The sequence below is a fragment of the Chinchilla lanigera genome, unplaced genomic scaffold (assembly GCF_000276665.1).
Source record: "Chinchilla lanigera isolate Chin_1 unplaced genomic scaffold, ChiLan1.0 scaffold00091, whole genome shotgun sequence".
Taxonomy (NCBI): domain Eukaryota; kingdom Metazoa; phylum Chordata; class Mammalia; order Rodentia; family Chinchillidae; genus Chinchilla; species Chinchilla lanigera.
In genome coordinates, this window is record NW_004955492.1 from 4,230,073 (window position 1) to 4,256,632 (window position 26,560).

At 34.5% G+C, this 26,560-nt stretch overlaps 1 protein-coding gene across 8 annotated transcripts in view; it reads left to right on the forward strand.

The window, feature by feature from the left end:
• Window positions 1-26,560, forward strand: part of Lyst (lysosomal trafficking regulator) — a 209,662-nt gene that overhangs the window by 68,097 nt on the left and 115,005 nt on the right. For all 8 annotated transcript variants that reach the window (XM_013504692.1, XM_013504696.1, XM_013504691.1 and 5 more), the window contains 10 exons: window positions 659-2,738; window positions 5,331-6,360; window positions 7,576-7,737; window positions 9,450-9,606; window positions 11,438-11,664; window positions 12,180-12,246; window positions 16,775-16,884; window positions 18,981-19,407; window positions 22,359-22,503; window positions 23,505-23,678. In XM_013504692.1, coding sequence (XP_013360146.1) covers window positions 659-2,738; window positions 5,331-6,360; window positions 7,576-7,737; window positions 9,450-9,606; window positions 11,438-11,664; window positions 12,180-12,246; window positions 16,775-16,884; window positions 18,981-19,407; window positions 22,359-22,503; window positions 23,505-23,678 — 4,579 coding nt within the window. The remainder of the gene's footprint in view (window positions 1-658; window positions 2,739-5,330; window positions 6,361-7,575; window positions 7,738-9,449; window positions 9,607-11,437; window positions 11,665-12,179; window positions 12,247-16,774; window positions 16,885-18,980; window positions 19,408-22,358; window positions 22,504-23,504; window positions 23,679-26,560) is intronic.

Below are 26,560 nucleotides of genomic sequence, written 5' to 3' on the forward strand. Positions count from 1 at the left end.
AGGTGAGTTCATTCATTTCTCTTAAGAAATTGTCATTGAGTGTTGACCACACAACAGGACTTAGCTGTAGGGGACTGAGTTTTGAAACAGTGATCTCTGTACCTGGTGCCTAGTTCCAGTACATGAGGCACTCAAGAAGTATTTCAGGTGAAGAAACTTATAACCTCTGCCTTGGCGAACATTTGGTATACATTGTATAATTTTGAATTAATTTTGGAAAATTTTAAAGTTCTTGAAGGCTCTAAACCAGATGCTGTTTTTGAGAATATAATACATCCATGCATCTTAATGTGGCACTATTGAAAGAGATTTGTAAAAGGGTGTGAACAGTACCACTAAATCTCAGATAATCAGTCCAGAGTCTCTTATATTCATGATATAATGCAGCATATGGCTTTAAATCAGATTGGCTGTCCTGATTCTGGTCGCTTTTGTTGTTTTCAAAATCAGATCAGATCCTTTGAACTAATGCCACCTGGTGTTTTTAGAATGAAAGGATCAGTATGGAAACAAGTGACTCAGAGACCTAACATAACTGAAGGAACATAGTCCTGTAGCAAAAGTATCAGAGTCTAGACTCCTGGAGTGGGTCATAAATATGGGGGTCATTGCCTGTGTAAATTGAGGTATTCTAAATCCTCCTTCTTCATTTCTTTAGATTTTAATCTACCATTGTCATCTAGTATAATCCTGACCAAAGAAAAGAACTCAAGTTCACAAAGACCTACTCAGGAAAAATTGTATTTGGAAGGAAGTGCCCCATCTGGTCAGGTTTCTGCAAAAATAAACATCTTTCGAAAGGGCAGACGACAGCGTAAAAGCACCCATCGTTATTCCATAAGAGATGCAAGAAAGACACAGCTCTCTACGTCAGATTCGGAAGGCAATTCAGATGAGAAAAGTACAACAGTGAGTAAGCCCAGAAGGCTCCAGGGACTGCAGCATTTTGTAACACAGTCTGCTAAAGAAGCTCCCCTCACAGCCAAACTCAATCCTTCTGCAACCAAAGAACAGGCTCCTCCAGACACAATGGCTTTGGAAAACTCCAGAGAGATTATCCCAAGACAGGAGTCAAATGCTGACATTTTAAGTGAGCCAGCTGCCTTGTCTATTCTCAGTAACATGAATAATTCTCCATTTGACTTATGTCATGTTCTGTTATCTTTATTGGAAAAAGTTTGTAAGTTTGACATTATGTTGAATCATAGTTCTGCCCTGGCAGCCAGTGTAGTGCCCACACTGACTGAATTCCTGTCAGGCTTTGGGGACTGCTGTAACCTAAGCGACAGCTTGGAGAGTCGAGTGGTTTCTGCAGGCTGGACTGAAGAACCAATGGCTTTGGTTCAGCGGATGCTCTTTCGAACGGTGTTGCATCTTATGTCAGTAGATATCAGTACCACAGAGGTGATGCCAGAAAATCTTAGAAAAAATTTAACCGAATTGCTTAGGGCAGCTTTAAAAATCAGATCTTGCTTAGAAAAGCAGCCTAACCCTTTTGCACCAAGACAAAAGAAAACACTACAGGAAGTCCAGGAGGGCTTTGTGTTTTCACAACACCGGCACAGAGTCCTTCTTTTACCTGAGCTTATGGAAGGGGTTCTACAGATCCTGATCTGTTGTCTTCAAAGTGCAGCTTCAAATCCCTTCTACTTCAGTCAAGCCATGGATTTAGTTCAAGAATTCATTCAGCACCAAGGATTTAATCTATTTGAAACAGCAGTTCTTCAAATGGAATGGCTGGTTTCAAGAGACGGAGATCGTCCTGAGGCCTCAGAACATTTGAAAGCTCTAATAAATAGTGTGATGAAAATCATGAGTACTGTCAAAAAAGTGAAATCAGAGCAACTTCATCACTCAGTATGTACAAGAAAAAGGCATAGACGCTGTGAGTATTCTCACTTTATGCATCACCACCGAGATCTTTCAGGTCTTCTGGTTTCAGCCTTTAAAAATCAGGTTTCCAAAAACCCGTTTGAAGAGACTGCAGATGGAGATGTTCATTACCCTGAGCGGTGCTGCTGCATTGCAGTGTGTGCACATCAGTGCTTGCGCCTGCTGCAGCAGGCTTCCTTGAGCAGCACCTGTGTCCAGATTCTAGCAGGTGTGCACAGTGTTGGCATATGCTGCTGTATGGACCCCAAATCTGTAATCATCCCTTTGCTTTATGCTTTTAAATTGCCAGCACTGAAAAATTTTCAGCAGCATATATTGAATATCCTTAATAAGCTTATTTTGGATCAATTAGGAGGAGCAGAGATATCTCAGAAAATTGATAAAGCAGCTTGCAACATTTGCACTGTTGACTCTGACCAGCTGGCCAAGCTAGAAGAGACCCTGCAAGGCAACTCATGTAATGCTGAATCCTACTCAGGTTTATCCAGTACCTCTTACAGATGTCAAGGAATCTTACCAAGCAGTGGGTCTGAAGACCTGTTGTGGAAATGGGATGCATTAGAGGCTTATCAGGACTTTGTTTTTGAAGAAGACAGATTATATAACATGCAGATCGCAAATCACATTTGCAATTTAATCCAAAAAGGCAATGTAGTTGTTCAATGGAAATTGTATAATTATATATTTAATCCTGTGCTTCAAAGAGGAGTTGAATTAGCACATCATTGTCAACACCTAAGCATTACTTCAGCTCAAGCTCATATGTGTAGCCATCCAAAACAGTGTTTGCCTCAGGAAGTGCTGCACATTTATTTAAAAACTCTGCCTATCCTACTTAAATCCAGGTTTGTATGCATGAAAACATACAGCTATTTTTTCCTTATTGGATGTTTTTGAATGTGAGATAAAATGTATGTATTTGAACTTCTAACCAAGATATCTCCACACATTCATCAGTAGTGTAATACATATTTATTGTATTCTTTCCTAGGATTTAATTTTCATTTATTAACAAAGAAGGATCCCATTCTGTGTCAGATATTTTTAACCTTTTATTTATTTGTTTTTGCTGGGAATAGTTATAGTGGAGAAAATATAGCAATTGATTTTAATTTTTCAACTGAAAAGGTACAGTTTTAGATATGTTTCTCAGGGAAAAGTGGATATAACACAAAACTAGAAACAGGGTAAAGTTTGAATTACTTATTTTATATTTATTTGATGAAATATTATTAGCCATTAAAATATTTAGAGATCATGTTGTATAAGGAGAAAATGCTATAATACTTTATGATTAAAAAAATTTAAAATTATTTATTTATAACTGTAAAATGTACACATACATAAAATGATAATTTTTTATTGAGACAGTGGCATTAAAGAGATTGTTGTTGTTACAACTAGTATTATTATTATTTGAGACAGAATCTTGCTATGCTGCCAAGGCTGGTCTTGAATTTATAATGTTCAAGGGGCTGGGGATTTAGCTCAGTGGCACAGCGCCTGCCTGGCAAGCGTGAGGTCTTGAGTTCGATTCCCGGTACTGGAAAAAAAAATATATATATGTAATCTTCCCTCAGCCTCCTGAGTAGCTGAGATTACAGGTGTGTACCACTATACTCAGCTGGGATCATTTTTTTTTTATTTTAAAGAGGAAAAACTCAAAAAAAATTTCAAAACAGGATGATAGAAGGGTAACAATGATTAATACATTGAGTATTGTTATCTTTACATTAGTTACTCAGAGTACAAGACATTGCATTTAGTTGTCTAAACAATATTAGCACAAACCCTTCTCCCCAATGAACCATGAGAAATTTGTAGTATAACTATCCCAGCTATCTATCTATCTATCTTCAATTATTTATTGCTTTTCCCTTCCTTCTTTTCTCCATTCCTCCATCCCAGTTTCTCTTTCCTTTTGAAATTTCTTCTCATCTTCCAATATCTATTGTACCTTTCAATATCTCACACTAGGGAGACAATACAGTGTTTACACGTATGCATCTGGTTTATTTCACTTATGAATATGGTCTCAGATTGTATCCATTTACCTATAAAAGTCTCCGGTTTATGGGATCATTATTTTTTAAGCATCATATTTACATTTACTACCTGAGAAATAGATGTAGAAAAATGAAAAATACAAATAAACAAGGAGAAGAAAAATTAAAAGTACTTATAATTCCACCAGTGAATTTTCCAGTTTTGGTGATTTTCAAGTCTGGTATGTTTAAAAAATAAAGCTGATTTTTTTAGATAGATTGGTTTTTCAAATCACTGCATATATTTTAAAAACTTAAAATATCACCTATCATCATCTTTATATGTGACTTTTTTATTGATCTTAATACAACTGCTTTAATATTGATATTGAATAATTTCATTACAGTCATTTTTTAAAAATTCTGAAATTTTGGTATTAGAACTGTAGGACTGACTTTTTTTTAATGCTTGGCATATTTGTAAGCAGCCTAGATCTTTGCAAAATAAGGACTGAGAATCACTGAGTTGATATATGTTGAAGTTATTAAAAGGATGGATTTCAGTGGTCTAAACAGCAGTCTTACTTGAGACAAAGCTAAAAATTCCTGTCTCTCTCTTTCTCTTTTTCTCTCTCTCTTCTCTCTCCTCTCTCTTTCTCTCTCTTTTCTCTCTTTTCTTTCTGTTCTCTCTCTCTGTACTGAGCGTTATACCCAGGGCCTCATGCTAGCCAAGCCCTCCATCACAACTGAACTGTATCCCCAAGCCCCTGAAAACCTTCTTTAATATTTGCACTGTTAAGTTGTATCAAATAGCCAAACTAGATTTGAACTACAGAGAAACTCATGTAATGCTGAACTTCATTCACATGATAAAAATCTTTTTTTTGGTACCAGGAATCTAACTCAGGACCTTGCGCTTGCCAAGCAAGGCACTGTGCCGCTGAACTATATCCCCATCCCCATTCACAGGATAGAAAATCTTAATTTTCATTGCTGTAATTGGGTTCTTTCCCTTATGAAGTGGAAACATAAGACAAATGACAAATCTTGAATGAACCATCAGGCAGACAGATAAACAAATGCCTGTCTGATCATGAGTATTTGCCTCGAGTATGGTGGAGGTTTGGCATTTAAATTTATATAGAATTTACCATTTGGAGAAAAATATTCTTCCCTGAGTTACCTCACTTAATTTGGGTTTCATGTAATCCTTTCTTTTCAGATACCTGCAGAGCCATATAAGCAGTGTTTTAAGAAAGATGTGAGGGCAATTAGAAAATAACTTGTGGTCCTGGTTAATATCTAACAACTTTATCCAGATAATTAATGAATCAGACTAGGTTGTGTTAGCATCTACCAAATGCAGCAACAACATATTTAAGTAGTATATGTACTTCTTGTAAATGATGTTTCTCTATATAAAGCCTTTCGTTTTTTTACCTTCTCTCACAGGATCATAAGAAATTTGTTTTTAAGTTGTAATGGAGTAAATCAAATAATTGAATTAAATTACTTAGATGGTATTCGAAGTCATTCCCTAAAAGCATTTGAAACACTGATCATCAGCCTAGGAGAACCACAGAAAGATGCTTCAGTTCCAGGGATCGGTGGGCTAGATATTGAACAGAAGGAACCATCATCTTCAAATGTAGGTACTCCTTTTCATAACCAGCAAGCTTATTCAGATTCTCCTCAGAGCCTCAGCAAATTTTATGCCAGTCTCAAAGAGTCTTATCCAAAGAAATGGAAGACTGGTCACCAAGATGTGCATCTCAACACCATAAACCTCTTTCTCTGTGTGGCATTTTTGTGTATAAGTAAAGAAGCAGAGTCTGATAGGGAGTCGGCCAATGAGTCGGAAGACACTTCTGGCTATGATAGTACAGCCAGTGAGCCCCTGAGTCATGTGCTGCCATGTTTGTCTCTCGAGAGCCTTGTGCTGCCTTCTCCGGAATACATGCACCAAGCAGCAGACGTGTGGTCTATGTGTCGTTGGATCTACATGTTGAGCTCAGTCTTCCAGAAACAGTTTCATAGGCTTGGTGGTTTCCGAGTGTGCCATAAATTAATACTTATGATAATACAGGAACTAGGGAGGAATAATGAAGATGAGCAAGGAAGAAAGCAGGGAGATATGAATGCAAATGAAGACCATGACTTAACCAGAACCTGTCACCCTGAGGTAACTATGAAGGAAGAGTTACCATCTTTGACTATAAAAAGTGACTCCATATTATCAGAACTGGGCAGTCTAAAGAAGTCTGCTGACAATTTAGGTAAACTAGACTCACAACATATTTCTTCCATAAATGTGGAGCAAATTTCAACCTCTGAAGCTGTTCCTGAGGAAGCAAAATTACTTGCAAATCGAGAAAGTGAGACCTTGCTTCATAGCATACGACTTTTGGAAGCCCTTCTGGCCATTTGTCTTCATAGTGCCAGAACCAGTCAACAAAAGATGGAATTGGAGTTACCCAATCAGGTATTACTATATATATAGTATATATATATTTTAAATTATTTTATGTTTCCAAAGTTTTGATGTTTTGAGCAGCTGCTAGGCTTAGCACAGTATCAGATCTTATGTAGGACACAAAGGAGAGACCCTTATATTACTTTGTTCTTACCCTAAAGAAGCTTACAGTTTAATTTGTAATGCAAATGCCCTGTGTGAAGCAGTTTATGCATTTAATATCAGATAAGTCTGGATATTGTGTTTTAGACTTCATTGTTCACATTCTTCATGTGATGCTGTTCAGTGCCCTGTCTTGGCCCCTTACCTTTGTTTCTAGCTCTTGTATAGGTATCAAATCTTTTTTTTTTTTTTTTTTTTTTTTTTGGTACCAGGAATAAAACTCAGGACCTTGCACTTGCCAGGCAGGCGCTTGTGCCACTAAGCTATATTCCCAGCCCTAGTTATCATATCTTGTCTATACCTGTTTCTCATGTTGAACTGAGAATTTGTTAAAGGAGAAATCAGTTTCTTATCCATCTTTATGGTCTCATCACCTATTGTAGAGATACTGGCACACAGCAAGAGCTTCCTTTAAGGGCAGAAGAGGAGGGGTGAGAGAAAAAGATTACAATACAACTGCTTCTTAGAATCTTGGGGAATCTCCAAGAACAAGGAATTTGTAAATTCTAAAGATGGTTAATTCAAACTCTGAAGTTTTGAGGAATAATTTTATGATACAGTTCATTAATGGTACACTAAAATTTAAACCAGGTGCAGGGATATAGCTCAGTGGCATAAGTGCCTGCATGGCAAGCACAAGGTCCTGAATTCAATTCCTGGTACCAAAACAATAACAAAAACAAATAAAATTTAAACCAAATGAGCAATGTGTTTGATAAGGGAAAATGTTACTATCTCAGAGTGGTGGGACACATCTGTAATCCCAGTACTCTGGGAGACTAAAGCAAGAGGATTGCAAGTTCAAGCCCAGTGTGAGCAACTTAGTGACTTAGTGAAACACTGTATTAAAAAAAGCCCAACACTCCAATCATACACACAAAAGTTATTAATTTTAGCAGTAGGATATTTGGATAGATTTAAAAATTTACATGATTTACCTTTATATCAATGGCAAATAAATGGACTAGTCTTGTAGTTATTAAATAATTATTTATTTTGTCACTGCTTATTGTTTTAAAAATCATGTTGTTAATATTTTTAGTCTCTTTTATTTTACCTTAGAACTTATCTGTGGAAAATATATTATGTGAAATGAGGGACCATCTTTCACAGTCAAAGGTGACTGAGACAGAATTGGCAAAGCCTTTGTTTGATGCCCTGCTTCGAGTTGCCCTGGGGAATCATTCAACAGATTTTGAACATAATGATGCTATAACTGAGAAGGTATGAATCCATTTGATGGTGTTATTTTGGTTATTTGCCTTTACTAGCAGAGGCAGGAGTGTGTGGGGTAGAACTAACACAGTGATGAATGTATTAGAATATAGAGACCTCAGTTTGGTCAGGTGAGTTTTGTGGGTCATATCACCATCACCTGGGATGGATAGTGTTTTGCTAGTGGCCTATCTCCAGAAACAGGAGAAGATATACTTTTCCTCTTTTAGGGGGGTAGTGGTACCGGGAATCAAACTCAGGACCTTGTACTTCCCAGGCAGGCACTTATACCACTGAACTGTATCCCTGGCTCCAAATATACTTTTTTCCATTATATTTTATTTTTTTTTCAATCAGATCATGACATATTTTTCTTACTCTAACTTGGAAATTACTAAGAATTACTCCCAGTAAGACAGAAATGTATTTATTTGATTTGATAAATGTTATAGATAACTGATAATTTATTAAATGGTAATTCAGGATGGTCATAATATAGCTGTCTTATCTGTTCCTATATTGGTACAACTAGTATTTCTAGAACTCTACTCAATTTAATTTAAATCACTTATGTAAAAATCACTAGTACTTGCCAAAAAATAATCATAGTTGTTTGGTTCTTTGTGTCAACATTTTTTTCTAATGTAATAACTTTAAATTTTTTTCTGAAATCTTCAACGTGCATTTATATATTTATAGATCTTTTTATGTTTCTTTTACCTTTGATTAATTATTCTTTTCCTTTGTATAACTTCCCTTTTATATCTTTGGTCTAGTGAGATATATAATGTTTTGTAATCTTTTGCCATATTATTTTATATTACTGTATGCCATAACTTTAAAATTTACTGAAATAGCTATTAATACCTTTATCTTACTACTGAGTCAGTGGGTTAACTGTAAAATGTTTAAATACCTGCCTTATGCTGCCTTTTTTGCTGTTGTAATGATAACATACTCTGAGCTTGTAAAAGTGGCAGTTGTCTACAGTGAAGGTATCTATATCATTTTTATGAGAAAAGGAAAATGTCTTGCCATAGGTACTGCATAAGAAGTTTATGCTAGAACTTGATTTCTGAGATGTTTGTATATAGACAGTTGCATTTTGAAATCTTAACTCCCTTTTAAAAATTGCCATCTCTTTTCTAGTTATCTATGAAATTTTTATTTATAAAAATCCTTTGAAAAGATGTCTTATCAACCAGGTGTGGTGGTACACACTTGTAATCCAAGCACTTGGGAGGATGAGGCAGGAGGATCTTGAGTTTGAGCCTAGCCTCATTTATGTAGTGAATTCAAGGCCAGCCTGGGCTATATAGCAAAGAAAACAAAAAATAAAAAAAGAAAAATGATATTTTAATTAATAAATCTGTGAAAATAGCATACAGTTATTAGCATTAATTTATATGAAGTATAATTCTGCCTCATTATGATTTTCACTCATTCCCTATTGTGTAACTAGAATTAGATTTATTTTCAGTGAAACTGAAATGCTTTCTGGCTTTATTTGTTAGAAACCTCTTTTATTAAGGAGTTAGCTGAGAAAAACATAATATTGGATGAATTTCATAATATTACAATGGCTATACTTAAGATATTCTTTCCATAAAGAATATATTGATTGACTCTGTCCTTAAAATTGCTTCTGAGTAATAAATGTTCTGTTACTAAGAATGAGTGAATGCTACAATTATTACCTTTAAATTGCACTAATCTTACAGAGTCATCAGTCTGAGGAAGAAGTATTGCCCCAGCCTGGAGATTTTTCAGAAGAAGCCGAGGATTCTCAGTGTTGTAGTTTTAAACTTTTGGTTGAAGAAGAAGGTTATGAAGCAGATAGTGAAAGCAATCCTGAGGATGGTGAAACCCGGGATGATGGTAAAATGTCCCAGATGTCCTTCCCATTGGATCTGCAAGTCAATTGTTATTTAGCAAAATGGTTCATAAGGATACCATTTTAGAATTTTGTATTCCTTACAATTTAAAAAGGGCATTGCATTATCATTGTATTTGGTTTTCACAAGTCGAATGTTTGTATATGCAATTTGGCTACCATGAACATGGGGAAAAGACAGCCTACTTTCATATACGTTCTACTAAAAGAAAGACAATAAGTATCAGAAGTAAACAGCATATAAAACCAGGTGATGTAACAGTGACTGGGTGGGTGGTCAAGGAAGGCCTTTCTGAAGAGGTGATATTTACAATGAGATCTCAATAAAAAAGAGCTAACCGAACACTGGCACTTTGTTATAAAGAATAAATAATGAAAGGGGTGCAGATATCCTTCTGTGACATCCAGCTACACTGCAGCTTAGATTTATTCTTAGTTTAACACTGGCCAGCTTGTCCTTAGGCTGGAAGTATAATGATCCTTTGTCTCTGGGTTAAAACTTAGGTAGAATGGAAAAAAGATTGATTAAAAGTAAAGATTTCTGGGAAGGTTCTATCTTTTCATATACTGGCCTTATGCATTTTCCAGTACTATGAGTCTTCACTAAGTTTAGAGTAGTTTATCTTCCCAAATTAAATTTCTCTTCCCCTCGGAGTACATGGGAATAATCATTGATATTCCAGTTAAAGGGCCTAATGAACCTATGGTTGGTGCTTTTTGAAACAGTATTGGTGTGATGGTGCTATTATAAAACAGGTATGTTTTTATAATGGTAGATTTCTTCCCTTTTATGTTTGCTAACTAAATCTCAAAGGATTCTGGTCTAGCAGAAATTCATAAATTTCTTTAGTATATGAACATTTTAGAAGAGCGCAGTAGTCTTTTTAAAAGAACATACCAGTTTTCCAAAGTGTACTATTGAGTAAGACAGCATCTGTTTCTTATATAAAGAAGATGTTTTAGTTACTTTTCTTGTTGCTGAGGCAAAACCCCAAATGCCCAAACTTAAAAGAGGAAAGGTTTATTTAGTTCACAATTAAAAGAGGTTTCAGTCTGTAATCGGCTGTCTCCAAGGCTGGGTGGCACATGGCAGAGGGGCAACAGTTCCTGGCCTCTGGGGCAGCAGAAGAGAGCAAAAGCAGCAAGAGCAAAAGGGGAGTAACAAGGCTCTTTCTGCCCCTTTTATTTTATCCAGAGTGCTGGGATTAGGGCAGTGCCAATCCAATTAGTGGACTGATCCAGCAACAACTCACCCTTAATCCCAGCACCCTTCATCCCAGCACCGCAGTATGAATCAGTCACAAACTCTAGATTCAGCTACCTCCAAAACCCTGGCCCCCATGACTGCATGAGGCTTTGAGGGGACATCAAGACATAACCATAACAGAAGACAAAATTTGGAATTCAACCAACCCGTAGCTACAGCTGTTATTTTCATTGAACTATGGGCAAGTGAATTAAACTACCTTGTGATTTAGGTATTTGAGGGTCAGAAAGTTTGGGATAGTACCTTTTTCAGTTGTGGTAGAGAGTTATTAAATTTATAATACACATCTATAAAATTGCTGTTGGTAATATTTTTAGTTTTATAGATGATCAAAATTACTTTTAAGGGTATTCCATAAGCTTCCAAACTATGTATAAGACTATTGCTCAGGATATGTGCCTTAATCAAAAGTAACATAGGAAAAGGTTTTGTGAGCATCTTTTTGTAAATAACACTTTTGAATGCTGAATTTTCTTAATGCTGAATAAGGTTCAAATATGTATTTAGTGCTGAGAATATAAAAATAATGTTTTCTTTTCCCTTTTCAGGGATATACTTAAAACCTGAAACAGAAGGCTTCAGTGCAACAGTCAATCCAAATGACTTACTTGAAAACCTTACTCAAGGAGAAATAATATATCCTGAGATTTGTATGCTGGAGTTAAATTTGCTTTCTGCTAGTAAAGCTAAATTTGATGTGCTTGCTCATGTATTTGAGAGTTTTTTGAAAATTATCAAGCAGAAAGAAAAGAACATTTTTCTGCTTTTGCAACAGGTAAAAGAGGCATTAGATTTGATTAATGTTCATCAGATCCATGCCCCATTTACCTATCATCTTATTTATAACCTAACTTGTCTAATAATTATTGGGAATTCTTGTCCTTTAGTGAACTATAGAAATGACCCCTAAAAGTATAGCCTTCTCTTGTCCTTTGAAATATCTTCAGTGTGCTTTGACCTTCAAGTGATACCCCAAAAATCTTCTAATTCCATATTTCTCTAAAGTAATATAAAAAGTTAATATTGCCATTGGATAACCAGTATTAATTGTATATTTCTGAGAATTGGTAACATTTTAAAAATTGCATTTAATTGTAATGTATGCTCATCATTTTTAAAAATTAGAAAATTCAGGATAGTATACAAAGAAATGTATAATCCTACATGTAGCATTCTTTCCAGCCATTTAAGAAAAATCATGCATAGAGTAGACCTCTATCCATTGCAGTTTCTTTATGCTTCCATGAAGTAAGATATTTAATTTCTTGCATTTCATTTTTTAATCTTCAGGGAACTGTGAAATATCTTCTAGGAGGGTTCTTGAGTATTTTAACACAAGGTGATTCTGATTTCCAAGGTGAGTTGAAACTGTTAATTTTAAACAAATAGCTTTAAAATAATTTGCTATTGTGTGATAATCATTTCCTATTGTGTAATAATCATGGCTTCCACTAGCATAGTGCCATGTATTTCAAAAGGATTTTCATACGCAACATTGCATTTGCTCCTTAGGCCCATCCAGTGATTTAGACTTATTATAAATACCTTTATTATATTAAAAGAAAAATCGACTCTAAGTGATTGAGTTGTTCACGGAAACATTGTGGAGACTGTAATCCAGTATGAACACTTCTAGTATGAACAGTACTTGGCCTTATCTAATATTACCTACTCTTTGCTCAGTACTTTTCAGACATTTGAGACATACATAGATAATATATAATATTATTTTTAACCAGAATATACCTAAATTTTAATTGGAGCACAAAGTACATGTTAACTTGTGTTTGTGTGATGTTCCTCCCTGATTAAATTCAGGTTATGCAAACATTTTTTGGCAGGAATCCTCAGAAGTACTGCTGAGTCTTCTGAGGGCATCACCTCAAAGGGTTTATGATGCCTGTATCTTATTACTAGTGAGGTTAACTTTGATTACTTGGTTAATGTGGTGTCTTCTGGGTTTCTTTTTTGTAAAGTTACTATTTTCCCCTTGTAATTGATAAATATCTAATGGTATAGTAACCAAAAATATGTAAATATCCTTCTTATCATACTTAACTCCATGAATTTTAGCTTCCATCGCTGATTCTCAGTGGAAAAAATTAATATGCGGTGCTTACCAAATAGCAATTTTCTATTTCTATTGTTCTTTCTGCATTTATTAATTGAGATTGTACTGTGAGAAAAAGCATTTCCTTTTCCCCCATTTCCTTATTTAATGTATGAATGTATTACATTCCGTATTATACTCTTCCCCACCTTTCCCCCTTTTATTGCCACCTAACATTAGTATAGTATATGCATTATAGTTAATGAACTTAACATTTCTAACATCCATAGCTTATTCAAATTTCCTAAGTTTTTACTTCATTTCTTTTCTTGTTCAAGGATTCTATACAGAATACCACATAACAATTAATTATCATAGTTTCTTCTGTTGTTGTGCTTTTGGTGTTAAATCTAGAAAGATCTGACCTGAGGTCACAAAGATTTATTATTTTTAAAAATAATTTTCTGTTCACCATACTCCCTGTTCTTTATTTTTTTGCATACTAATTTCAATCTTGGGGCCTTGGGTTGATTCTGCATATGCCATATATCTTGTTATGTACTTCTCTCTTTTTGTACTTTATTTTGGGAGATTTTTTCAATTCACTTCCAATTTTTAGTGTTTAATTTTGGCAAATATCTATTTAATACTTAAGAGCTATTTTTGTTTGATCATTTTGTGTTTTTGTTTTTTTTTTTTGTATAAGTATATAGCATCATCTATCTGGATATTGTAATTAACATTTTAAACAGATTTCTTCTATCCCCTAAATTGCTAATTTTTCTTCTAGGGTCAGTTTATAAATTTGTTTGATTTTTACATGTTGGGATTATTCTTTTATATTGCTGAGTCTCAAATATTTTGTGAACTTCTTTTACTTTTATATTTAAGAATGCTGTTTGAGATTTCCTCTGATGTTGTAAAAATAAATTTTTCTTTGGGCCTCTTCCTTGAATGGATCACCTATTGAAGAGCTCTGGGCAGATGTACCAGTACCTTAATGAAAAGACCATTTCTCAGGAAACCATTAGGGCCATTATTACCTCACAGAACTCTTTGCATACTGTAGGAAAATGCATTCTTCATATGTAGGCTATGAAATAGCATCTTTGTGCTCAGAAAAAAACCAACCCTTCTTTATCCAGGCAGCACAGCCCAAAATCAGGAAACAGAGCGTGGTAAACAGTGTTCAGTCTTTATTCCCAACTTTTTCCTTTGGTTAGACAACTTGCACACTGTACAGTTACACTTAGTACTCCTGATGCTAGCATGCCACTATACATCTGAGCTTTTCCTTAGCAATCCATACCATTTCTTTAGGAAGAGTTATCAAGTTTGGGACCTACAAGTGAAAGCCAAGCTGTCTGTGCTCTGTATGCAGATCTAGGAGAGAGGTGAATAGTCACAGACACTTCATTAGTTTCTGTGCTTTGAGATACATTCTTACTTCCTCTCCTAACTTTAGAGAAACAGATTGGGTCCTACTGCTCCAAGCCCTTTTATAATTCAAAGGAATTCTAAGTTACAGCTTTCTCTTCTGTCCATCTACTTCTTCAAGAAATAGTTTTTAGTCTTTCACCTGCTCCCCAGTGCTCACTGTCCTCCCTCTATTCTCATCTCCCTTCCCACCTTCCCTCTTTCTTTGCCATTATAGATTTTTTTCCTTTTTGTAGTTCTGTACTTCAGAGCATTGAAACTTCAATATATACTGAAGCAGTTACATAGGTGTATATGTCTATTTCTTTATTTTAAACTAAAACATGTTAGTTTTGAACTGAAAAAAAATCTAAGCACACTGCAGTGTTACTTTCCTACCCAGAAGCCTGTAATGGATTCATATTTCTTGTAGAATAAAGTCTGTGCTAATTTATGCTCTTGTTGCAAGTTGTCTTCCCTAACTTGCCTCCTGTTACACTACTGCATCCACTTACTGCCTTTGCACAACAGGGTGCTTAAACCTGGCTTCTATTCTCTGACTTCCAGGTCTTCCAAAACTACCATCTTTTAAAATACGTCTCAAGGCTTAGATCAGGATTCTTTTTTGGTCATGGGTAAAGTGGAGGTAATAATTGATTCTTAGGTTTTTGCTTCTTGGTGAGGGTCAGTTGAGATAATCCATGTGAAAAATATACTTGGAACACTATACAGTTGTTCTCTATCTATTATCTAAAGAATTCTATACATTTGTATATACCATTATTTATGTTTCATCCTAAACTGGTAAAGAAAATGTTCAAACTAGTTTATGATATTTAAGTGTATACATAATAACCTTTAGTGTTTCTATTGTTATTTCTGTCATTCAATTTTCCATGTAGTAAATGATAGTTATAATTTATAGCATTTCAAAATGAGAAGGTAACAGACTATTTTATGGTATGGGGATGTGTGTCAGTTTATCTAGCAAATACTTTACTGATTTATGCTCCTTTAAAGAATGCCTTTAGTTTACTCATAGTCAATGGATGTTTAAGAGTATTGTTGTTTAAAAAATAAATGAATAGCCTTCTATCTAGAATGTACAAAGAATTAAAAAATTTCAGCCCCTCCAAATTCAAAGACCCAATCCAAAAATGGGCAGCTGAGATGAACACACATTTCTCAGACAAGGAGATACAAATGGCAAATAAATATATGAGAAAATGTTCAACATCATTAGTCATTCGAGAAATGCAAATTAAAACAACACTAAGATTCCACCTTACCCCAGTAAGAATGGCTAGCATTAAGAAATCAACCAATAACAAATGCTGGCGAGGTTGTGGAGAAATAGGAACCCTTCTCCACTGCTGGTGGGAATGCAGACTGGTGAAACCACTGTGGAAATCAGTCTGGAGATTCCTCCGAAAACTAGGCCTAGAGGTCCCATTCAACCCAGCTATCCCCCTGCTTGGTATTTTCCCAGAAGGTCTAAAAACATCATATCACAGTGATGTATGTGCACCCATGTTCATAGCAGCACAATTTGTAATTGCTAAAATGTGGAAGCAACCCAAATGTCCATCCACTGAGTATTGGATAAGAAAATTGTGGTACTTTTATATAATGGAATATTACTCAGCTGTAAAGAAAGATAAACTCGAGGCTTTTACAGGCAAATGGTCACAACTAGAGACCATACTCATAAGCGAAATAAATCAAACATACATGTGCAAGCACCGCATTGTTTCTCTAGTGTAAAGCCTGAAAGAGTTAATTTAATCTAGGAGATATAATAGACATTGAGAATTGATAGGAAAGCACTCATAGGTAAAGGATAACTGGGATATGGGAAAAGAGAAGGGAAAGAAGGAGAAAGTTTGTATATATGTATATGCAGGATAGTTAACACGGGTGTTCTACTGTCCTGTATTTCCTTGCTGAAAGAAACTGTCAGTGAGGCATTGGTTGATCAGCTTTGTATGTCTATATGTGTTTTCATGAGAAACTACATTGAAGATATCAATATGTAATACAATAAGCATTGTTAATTCCCTACCACTCTGTTTGTAACTCTGTAATGTCTGTACTGATCCTATGCTATTTTGTAAAATGTTGTCGATCTGTATTTTCCTCCTTTTATTTCTAAAATAAAAAATAAAAAAATAAAAAATGAATAGAAAACTTAAAAATAAAAATGATAAATAATAAAAATAAATAACATTTAAACATAAAAATGAATATTATTTTTGTCGCTGGTAAGTTAATTTTGATTTAGTTACCTTGCTATTGCTTCATAAATCTTGTGATTACTGGATGTAAAATAGTATTTGATCTTTTTCTATGAAATTACATCTTCATTTCTTTTAATTAAATGTGTACTGGCTTTAATTTTTCCTCTCTTTTTTACATTTAGCATGCCAGAAAGTATTGGTGGATCTCTTGGTATCTTTGATGAGTTCAAGAACATGTTCAGAAGAGTTAACCCTTCTTTTGAGGGTATTTCTGGAGAAATCTCCTTGTACAGTAAATATGCTCAAATTTTTACATTTATATACCTTAATATAATGTTTTAAAAAATTATTTAGCAGTCACTAAGCTCTTTCTTTTGGTGTGGCAATTTTTATATAGTCAGTTCTATGGTGCTATGTTTGAAGTAACCAACTTATTATTTACATGTACTATATTTCCTTTCGATTTTGATTAATCAGATTATAGTTCCTTTAACCCACCGCATCTCCAACATTTGCGCCTGAGCAATGCTAAGTAATTCTAAGGAGAATTTAATGTTGAGTAATTACAACGTTTTTAGGGATAATTCTTTTCTTAAAAACAGTCCATTCCTCAGTTATTTCCCATATTTTCCTTTCCACTGATACATCTCAGTGGCTTTTAATTGCTGGGATACTCATTTTTAATAATGAAATTCTGAATGGAGGTCTAAGCAAGTACACCAGAAAACTTCATGTTTTGTGTGAAACAAGATGGGTTCTTTCAGAGTTCTCCTTGCTTCCCTGCCACTCTAGTTCCATGGCTCCCAGGGAAGTTCTGTAGGACACAGGTTAAAAACTATCGTTGAGACCTGGCTGTGTGTTTATGGAATGCTTCTGGTACTTCTCCTGAGCACACTCCTCCAATGATCATCATCCTTAGATGTTACTTTGTACATAAGAAGGGCGTTGCACTAAGTTAATCTTTCGTATTCTTTATATGTCTTGCCTTAGTCATTGTTCTTCTCTTTAATTAAGTTCATGTTTCTTCCCTTACCATTTTTTATATTTTAGCTCAACAGAAACGTAATTATGAATAAAATTTTATTGCAACTTGCAAATACAGATGAAAGAAAACATACTTGACTAGGGAAAAAGCATGTGAATAAGTTGCAGTATAATTGAGCACTCAATTTTATGAAGTCAATTGTGGTCTAATATCATTCAGAAATCTTGAGAATTTATAAGGTGTCCTCTGGGTGTATATCCCTGCCTTTACTAACTAATCAATCTTGCATTCTTCCACCTGGTAATCTGAGCAGCTTCACTGAAGATAAAATATGTAATATAAAAACCATTGTTAATTTGCTATCATCTTGTTTTTAAATTCTGTACTTTTACTGTTTTGTGTTGTTTTGTTTTTGTTATTGTTATTGTTTTTTTCTCTTTAAAATTAAAAAAAAAAATAATTGAGGCCAGACGTGTTGGTGCATACCTGTAATCCCAGCGCTCAGGAGGCTGAGGCAGGAGGATCCCTGAAAGTTTGAGCCCAGCCTGGGCTACATAGTGAGTTCAAGGCCAGCCTAAACTGCATAGCGAAACCCTATCTCAACAAAAAAAAAAAAAAAAGAAAAGAAAAGAAAAAGAAAAATACAAAATAAAAGTAATTGAGAGAACATAAGTGAAAACTAAGAAAAAAAAAATTACCTGAAAGTAGAAGAGGAATTACTAGAGTCTGGGGAAGGTGCTGCAGACATGGGGGGGCCAGGTTGAAGAAGGGAGGATGGACATGATCGAACATGATGTGTGCATGTATGAAAGTGTGGTGAACCTATTAATTCATACAGTTAATGTATGTTAATAATTATAGTAAAGATAATTGAGGGAAGACCCGAGACTACCTGGAATAATCATTTTTATTTTGTGTAAATGATTCTTGATACAATATTTATAACAAAAACCAATCATAAATGTTGTATTTGTACCTTGTTTGTTTGTTTGTTTTGTCTTTTTGAGACAGGGTCTCTCGCTATGCAGTTCAGGCTAGCCTTGAGCTCACTTCATGTAGCCCAGGCTGGTCTCGAACTTGTAACGATCCTCCTGCCTCAGCCTCCTGAGTGCTGGGATCACAGGCATGCACCACCACGTCCGTCCTTATGTTTGTACCTTTAAAATATCTAAATTTAAACCCAATAAACCAAAAGATTATATATTTTAAGAGTAAAATATCTGTTTCATATTTTATCTTAACTGGACAAAAATAGAAATTTTAAAGATCTGATAGAAAGCGGTTTAAATAGGAACACTGATATGTATGGGTATGTCTGTATTTTCACTTATAACCCAATTTCAAGATTATTATCCACCTGATTACATGATTATAAACTTTCATTTATTTTTCTTTTTCCTTAGGAAATTCTTCTTCTGGGTATTTTGAAAATTGTTGAAAGTGATGTTACCATGATCCCTTCACAGTATTTAACTTTTCCTTTGCTGCATACTCCAAGTTTAAGCAACAGTGTCTCATCACAAAAATGTCCTGGCATTCTAAATAGTAAGGCCATGGGATTATTGAGAAGAGCACGAATTTCACGGGGCAGGAAAGAAGCTGACAGAGAGAGCTTTCCCCAGCGGCTTCTTTCCTCTTGGCACATAGCCCCAGTTCACTTGCCATTGCTGGGGCAGAACTGCTGGCCACACCTATCAGAAGGTTTCAGTGTCTCACTGTGGTTTAATGTGGAATATATCCGTGAATCTGAAGGGGGTACAGAAAAAAGAAAGAAGATAAAAAAAAGAAACAGATCCTTAATTTTGCAAGACGGCAGTTTTGATGGATCAGGTATGAGCATAGGGTTATCCAATTTATTTATTTATTTATTTTTTTGGGTTATCCAATTTGTACATTAAAATTTTTCAGATGGCAATTTGAGTTGAGCACTAAGGATATAGTAGTGTTCTGACTCTTACTATGTTCTTCACCTTAAAAGCCTTACTTAACAGTGGCAGGTCCTGAATTACTAAAGCCTAAGCCTTTCAAGTTCTCCTCTTGCTGTCTGTTACTGCAGTGGCACTGCTGTAGCTACTGTCACAGAACCTTTACATGTATCATTCACCAGAGTTAGAGCAAAGTTCACCCCAGTCCTTCTATGCCTGAGGAATTGCTTTTATATTGCCTTGGAACTGCATCTTGTTTTGGGCAGAAAGAAACTAACTGTTCATTAAAAAGCAGTTTATGGTGTTGGGAAGTCAAATAGGATCAGAAACAGAATGATGGGATAAGACAGATGTTGAGGGTTTTACATATACACAGAAGTGCAAGTCTCAATAACTCTTCATTCCACAAACCTCACTACCAATGGAGCCTCTGTTTCAGGTCCCCACTCACCAGGATATGGACAGGAAAATCCCTAATGAGGTCATCAAGATTGAAATGATGGGAAGTGTTGTCTGATACAGTTTGAAGTCTAAATCCACTTTCGACACTTTACATGTTATTAACATAGCATAATGCTTGTGTACTTTTACAGGTTAGCTTAGGGAGGTAAACTTTTTCTTAAACTTATTTATTAGGTACCATACAGTGGTATACATTTTATTTATAGTCTCTTAATTAAATAAATCTAAATTAAACTCATCTATGGAGCTAAGATAATATTTATTAATTTTCAAACATTCATACACGCGACAAGCCAGTTGACCCCCCCAGTACAGATACACATTTCATATTAGTGTATGACCAAATCCTACCCATATTAAAAGAGACTTAATAAGCATGAATTTTTAAAAAGGATATTACTGTAGTTTGTTTCAGTGTCTACAGCCCCAATTTGAAAAATCTTTCCCTAGTCATTCTGCCAAAAGGACATGATCCTCAAGTCCCAACATGAACTTAAGGAATGCTAAACTATTTAAAAATCTAGAGAGATAATTTGAAATGTTTCAGGTAGTTATAGAATCTTCTGTGGATTGAATTTTGCCACCTGCCAATGATAGCTCTGAAATTATGCCACATGTGATGGTATTGATATGTTCCTGTTTAACATGCGTTGAGTCCTTTTTGTCTACATATTGCTTTTGTCAGCTCTTTCTGAATACATTTCTAATCTTAATTATAAGTGAGTAAAATAAATGCCCATATTGTCTGTACTTGATGATGCTAAGCAGCATGACCAAGTCACATAGCTGGGAAGTGGTGGATAGGGACTTAAACCCACTTGTATTTATTTCCAGCTTATATTCTATTATAACCTATGTAGATTGGTTTCTCATATTTTAATGGGAACAATCCCAATGTAAATAGTGTATCATAAATGAGTGAATCTATACTAGTGACTAAGAAAAGTAACAATTGGAAAATATTTTTGTTTTAATTTTAAAGATATAAAGTGTATATTTTAGGAATATGGTTTCACATGAACACTAAAAAGAATATTTAAAAATAAGTAGATATAAAATTTTGGAGTAGAAATAAAGAAAATGTGTAGTGACACCATGCTTTGAGATTAAACTATGTATGTATCTTTGAGCACATTATTAGCACTTCAGTACCTCAGTTCTATCACCTCCAAAACTGGGACAGTGCTATTTACCCTGTAAGATAGTTGTGAGCACTAGCTTAAGAAATATTTATAATATTCCTACTCTAAAGTTCTTAGGTTCACAATGGTATTTGTTCTAGTCTGCTCTTTGCATAGTTCAAGTTTGGTATGGAACTATTTTAAAATATCACATCAGATATGAGTTCTCTATATATCTTACAGGTGGTAGTTCTCAAAATACTCTTCTTTTATGGAATTATTTTTATTGCTAAGGGGAGCATTCTTAAGAATTGGTGATGTTTACCTGTTGATAAATGGCAACTAATAGCTGTACAATCTACTAACTAGTAATTTTTATCTTCTCTGAAAGTCTGAACCTTTGGACATGCATTTTGTACTTTGGTGTATCTTAACATAGTTTTACATAAAGTAACATGCATGGTGTAACAAGTAGCTCATCACACATATTCAGCTAGTGCAGAGTCCGAGTGGTGAGAAAGAAGAGGTGGGATGAATAAGCAAATAGTTTAAAGCCTATAAGCATTTATCTTAGCTTGATTTAAAGAAACCATAATGTAGAGTTTCAGAATCACCTAGCAATTCCATTCAAAGATCACTCAGCAGGGAGTCTAAATAGTGATTATATTCAAAAACTGTAATTTTTTCTAACAATAGTTTTAATATGATCAATTTTTAAAAATCGTTCTGTTGTGATAACTATATAGTGAATTTTGGTAGTGTGAAGCATGTCACAATGGTGTGTGCCTCCTGGGCCAGGGTCAGTGATGTTATAGTGGCCCAATCCCATTGATAAAAGCAATTTGGTATAGAACGTTGTTAGGTCATCACAGTGGGATCACAGCAGTCATGTTCACAGTTGCCCTTAGTTATATATTTTTAAACATTTAATAATTTCTAAAGCACTTAATCAGTTTTCCATCATTTGTGCTCTGCTAGAGTTAATGTGTACTTTGGAAATGTTGTTTGGAACAGGTCAACTTCAGACATTCTGGGTCAATAATCTGCTACAGATGAACCACTGTGCTTTGTATTCTTTTAAATTCACTTCTTTGGGGCTGGCGATTTAGCTCAGCAGCAAAAGCGCCTGCCTGGCAAGCGCAAGGTCGTGAGTTCGGTTCCCGGTACCGGAGAAAAACCAAAAAAATAAAAAAAAAAAAAAAAAAAAAATTCACTTCTTCACTTCATTTTTATGAACTGTTTTACTAACCATTGTAATGTCTTTTTCTCATAGAGAGTGATAGACCAGAGGGTACAGAGTACATACATCCTGGTGAAAGACTCATAGAAGAAGGCTGTCTTCATTTAATTTCACTGGGATCAAAAGCGATGATGATCCAAGTGTGGGCTGATCCACATAATGGCACTTTAATCTTTCGGTATTGATCATCCTAAACAACTAACAGATTATGTACTTAAGTAATTTAAGATGTATAATGTGAAATCTGCTTATAAAGATCACTATAGCAAAAGAAAAATGTTTTATTTAGAAAAAAGAAATACATTATAACAGTTACTAGTACCATTTAACTAAAAGTAGTATGGTATTCTCCCCAAAAATCTGTAAGTAAATTCCAGATTATGTTAATATTCTATTAGATTTTGGATCACATACTTGCTGAAGTACTTATTCAGTGAAGAGAAAACTCTTTGAGCTTGCAGTGGTCTTCAGGTATTGTTATTAGCAGACAGATATTTTTCATGTAGCTTATATATTTAATAGCTTATATTCCTTTTGCTGTCTTGCCCTTTTTATTGTCTTTTTTATTAAAAGTATAGATATGTGTTTTATTTGTATAATGTTTGAATAATATGATATAAAACTCCAAACTAAAACTAGTATGTTATTTAGGAATATATGATTTCTAAATGTTATAAATATTACTGTGTTCTTTATATACCATCTCTTCACTGCAATAATCTCTCAAAGTAGATTAGGCCACCAGTACCTTCTATTTAGATAGTTATAATAATATGTATTAATTAAATGTATTAATTTAGATAGTTATAATAACATGTATTAATTAAATGTAATAATATGTATTATTAAAATGTATTAATTTTTATATGAACTAGATATTACGTTACAATTTCTGAAAAGGTAGTGACTAAATAGAAAAAGTTTTATAAAATTTTTTATAAATTGATTTCTGGAAATTATAATACCAGCCAATAAGCCTAGTTATTTTATTTCATAAATTGAATAATAGAATAAAATAACTAAGAAAATTAATCTATAAAGCAAAGAATTGCTGACTTGTAAGCCAGTTTAAAATAGAAGTGATTTTTAATCTCAAATATTTATAGTTGCTGTCTCTGTTACATACTGAGGTCAGAACTTTCATGTTTTAAGCCTGTGCCCTTTTTTGTTTATCTGCAGTGTGTGTACAGATTCAAATGATGACACAAAAGCTATTTTACTAGCACAAGTTGAATCACAAGAAAATATTTTCCTCCCAAGCAAATGGCAACATTTAGTACTCACCTACCTACAGCAGCCCCAAGGGAAAAAGAATGTCTATGGGAAAATCTCCATATGGGTCTCTGGACAGAGGTATGAAGCTTTTTTAGAAAATACAGATTCGTCTCAGTTACAATTTTAAGTTTAATTAGTCTGTTGTAGTTCCTGAAATACATTATAGAAAACTGTAAGTAAAATTTACTGTTAACATAGGAATTTATCAGAGTTGGATTTTTTCTGTTTGTCACTATCATATAAAATACATCTACCATAGATATAACTGTTGAAAATTAATACAGTTGGCTCACTGTAAGCATGGGTTCTGCATCTGTGAGTTCAACTTCTGATTGAAAATATTGGAGGAAAAAAGTTGATGTCTATCATGAATACATGCACACTTTTAAAATTATTTCCTAAGCGATTTGGTATAGATCAATATACCAAGCAATATAGTGTAACAATTTACAAAGCACTTATATTGTATTAGGCATAAGTAATCTAGAGATGATTTAAAATTACAGGACAATATATGTAGGTTATATGCAAATAAGCCATGTTATACGAGGGACTTGCGCAACCTCAGATTCTGGTATCTGCAGCAGGAAGTTGGGTAGGGGGACTTCTTGGAGCCAACCCTGTACATACTGATTGGAGACTGTATTTGGGTTTGAGAAGCATGCAGAAAACCTGGACATGTAGACATTTATGTGTAATGCACATGAGATCAAGGAAGAGAATCTATAATTTTGTCCTTTAAGGCCATCTATTATAGAAATGACTCCACAAGGATTTCAAATTAATTGGCTAAGTACTTTATTTGCCTTATTTCCTAATTCTCTTAAAAATCACTCAGAGGTGATTAGATCACAGACAACATATTTAGCACAAATTAACCTATTCTCATTCATTAATTCATCACATAATTTATTGAGGAATCACCGTGTGCCAATCCCCAGTGTAGGACACTGCAGGTGCTATTTCTTACAGCTGTCAGGTTTCAATAATAGAAGAAGGCAGGGGAGAAGGGGCTTACAAATGGCTTTGGGGTAGGCGGTACTTGGTGGCTTCCACAGGGAAGAACAGGCTTTGGAAATTAAGAGTTCAATTCTGTTTTATTCAGTTAGGAAAATATATAATTGAAGCCTAATTTTAATATTTCAAATAAAATGCTACCTGGAAAGTTATCAGTCTTTACACCTGCCCAAGCCTGAATGGGAGCTGTGGCCAACCAGTAAATTAGTTAGCAGAATCAATGGGACTTCATCAGGAACCATGAGTAAACAGCCTTTCTCCACATGGACTCTGTTCTTATTCTTGAGCTCTTACCTTGTGTAGGTGTTGTTTTAAGCAATTTACAAGTACCCCGTTTCATCCTTCCAAACACTACAAAGTACGTATCTTATTATCTCTACTTCACATATGGGTCAGCAGAGACCCAGAGTGGGGTGAGTCAGCTTGTCCACATCATGCCCCAAGTAAGAAGTAGAATCGAAATTTGAACCAAGGCTCAACACCCAGAGAGAGCTCACACTCTAACCCTGTTCTTTACTGTCCCTCAGCCTTGCTCTGAATCAGGCTACCTGACATGTTTAGGAATCATAAACTAGTTTTTAGCCAGGGTTAGAGTAAAAGAATAGGTTATCATCTTGGGTAGTTCTGAAGTTAATGAGTATACAGTAGTCACTTGATTCACAAGTCACTCTTTCTTTACCCTCCTAATTATTTCTACATTCCTTTGAAGGAATTTTTTGCCATTTGGTACAAGTTAGTGATTCCAGAGCAGTGAACAAGTAACCAAGGACCAATATCCTGTTGGCTCAAATTTTGTTTTGTCTTTATCATTTTCCAGTCTGTAACTTCTATAAAGAATATATTTCAAGAGGCCTCTTTAATGATATATGACACTAAAAACAGTTTATGAGTATCTTAAGTGTTACTTGATGAATAATGCACAGATCTGGTAGAAATATATAACGCGTAGTAGGTACTTGATATTTGGTGAATTTATTTTGCATTTGGTTTCTATCCTTAAAAACCATATTAAGTTAATGTCACTAGGCAGCAGTAGTGTTTTGGTCATGGCCATTTATTTGATTCAAAAAGATTGTTGTAGAGTATTTCAGGTCTTTCCTTTATTAAAAAATATTCCTATAAAATAGTTAAACTTTTATTAAATAGGAACCAGAGAATCTTAAAAGAAAGTTTTAAATAAATATATATAAAATTGAATTTCTTTAAAGAACTAACCAGGCCAGGGATATAACTCAGTGGCACAGTGCCTGCCTGGCAAGTGCAAGGACCTGAGTTTGATTCCTGGTACCAAAAAGAAGAAGAACTACTAATGATCTTGACTTTTTCTAAGTCTTCATCTTGTTAAAAAACTTTATTTAGACTTTGTCTTGATAGGTTACCCTTATTATCTTATTACTGAATTTAAGACATTATTAAAATGGAGATGATGGACCTTGGCATGCAGCAGCTTCATTAGATGATGAAGTCTTCCCACCTTGTGTCTTTCTGCAAGAAAGCCTTACATTACCTTTGCTGATACTCTTTGTTTTGTGAGCATTTCTGTAACCTTTATCCATGAAGAAAAAAGAAGAGACTAATCAAAAACCCTCTAACTCTTAGCATTGGAAAAATCATTGGCATTTATTGGCTAGACAGAGCAAAACTTGGAGAAGTAATTCTTTTTATTTATTTATTTATTTTTAATTTTAAAGAGAATAGTTAAAAAAAAAAAAGAATAGTAGCAAAGTACAAACAAAACAAAGCAAGGACATTAAACATGATGTGGGGTTCAAATGTCCATCCACTGAGGATTGGATAAGAAAATTGTTTTACTTTTATATAATGGAATATTACTCAGCTATAAAGAAAGATAAACTCGAGGCCTTTATAGGTAAATGGTCACAACTAGAGACCATACTCATAAGTGAAATAAATCAAACATACATGTGCAAGCACCGCATTGT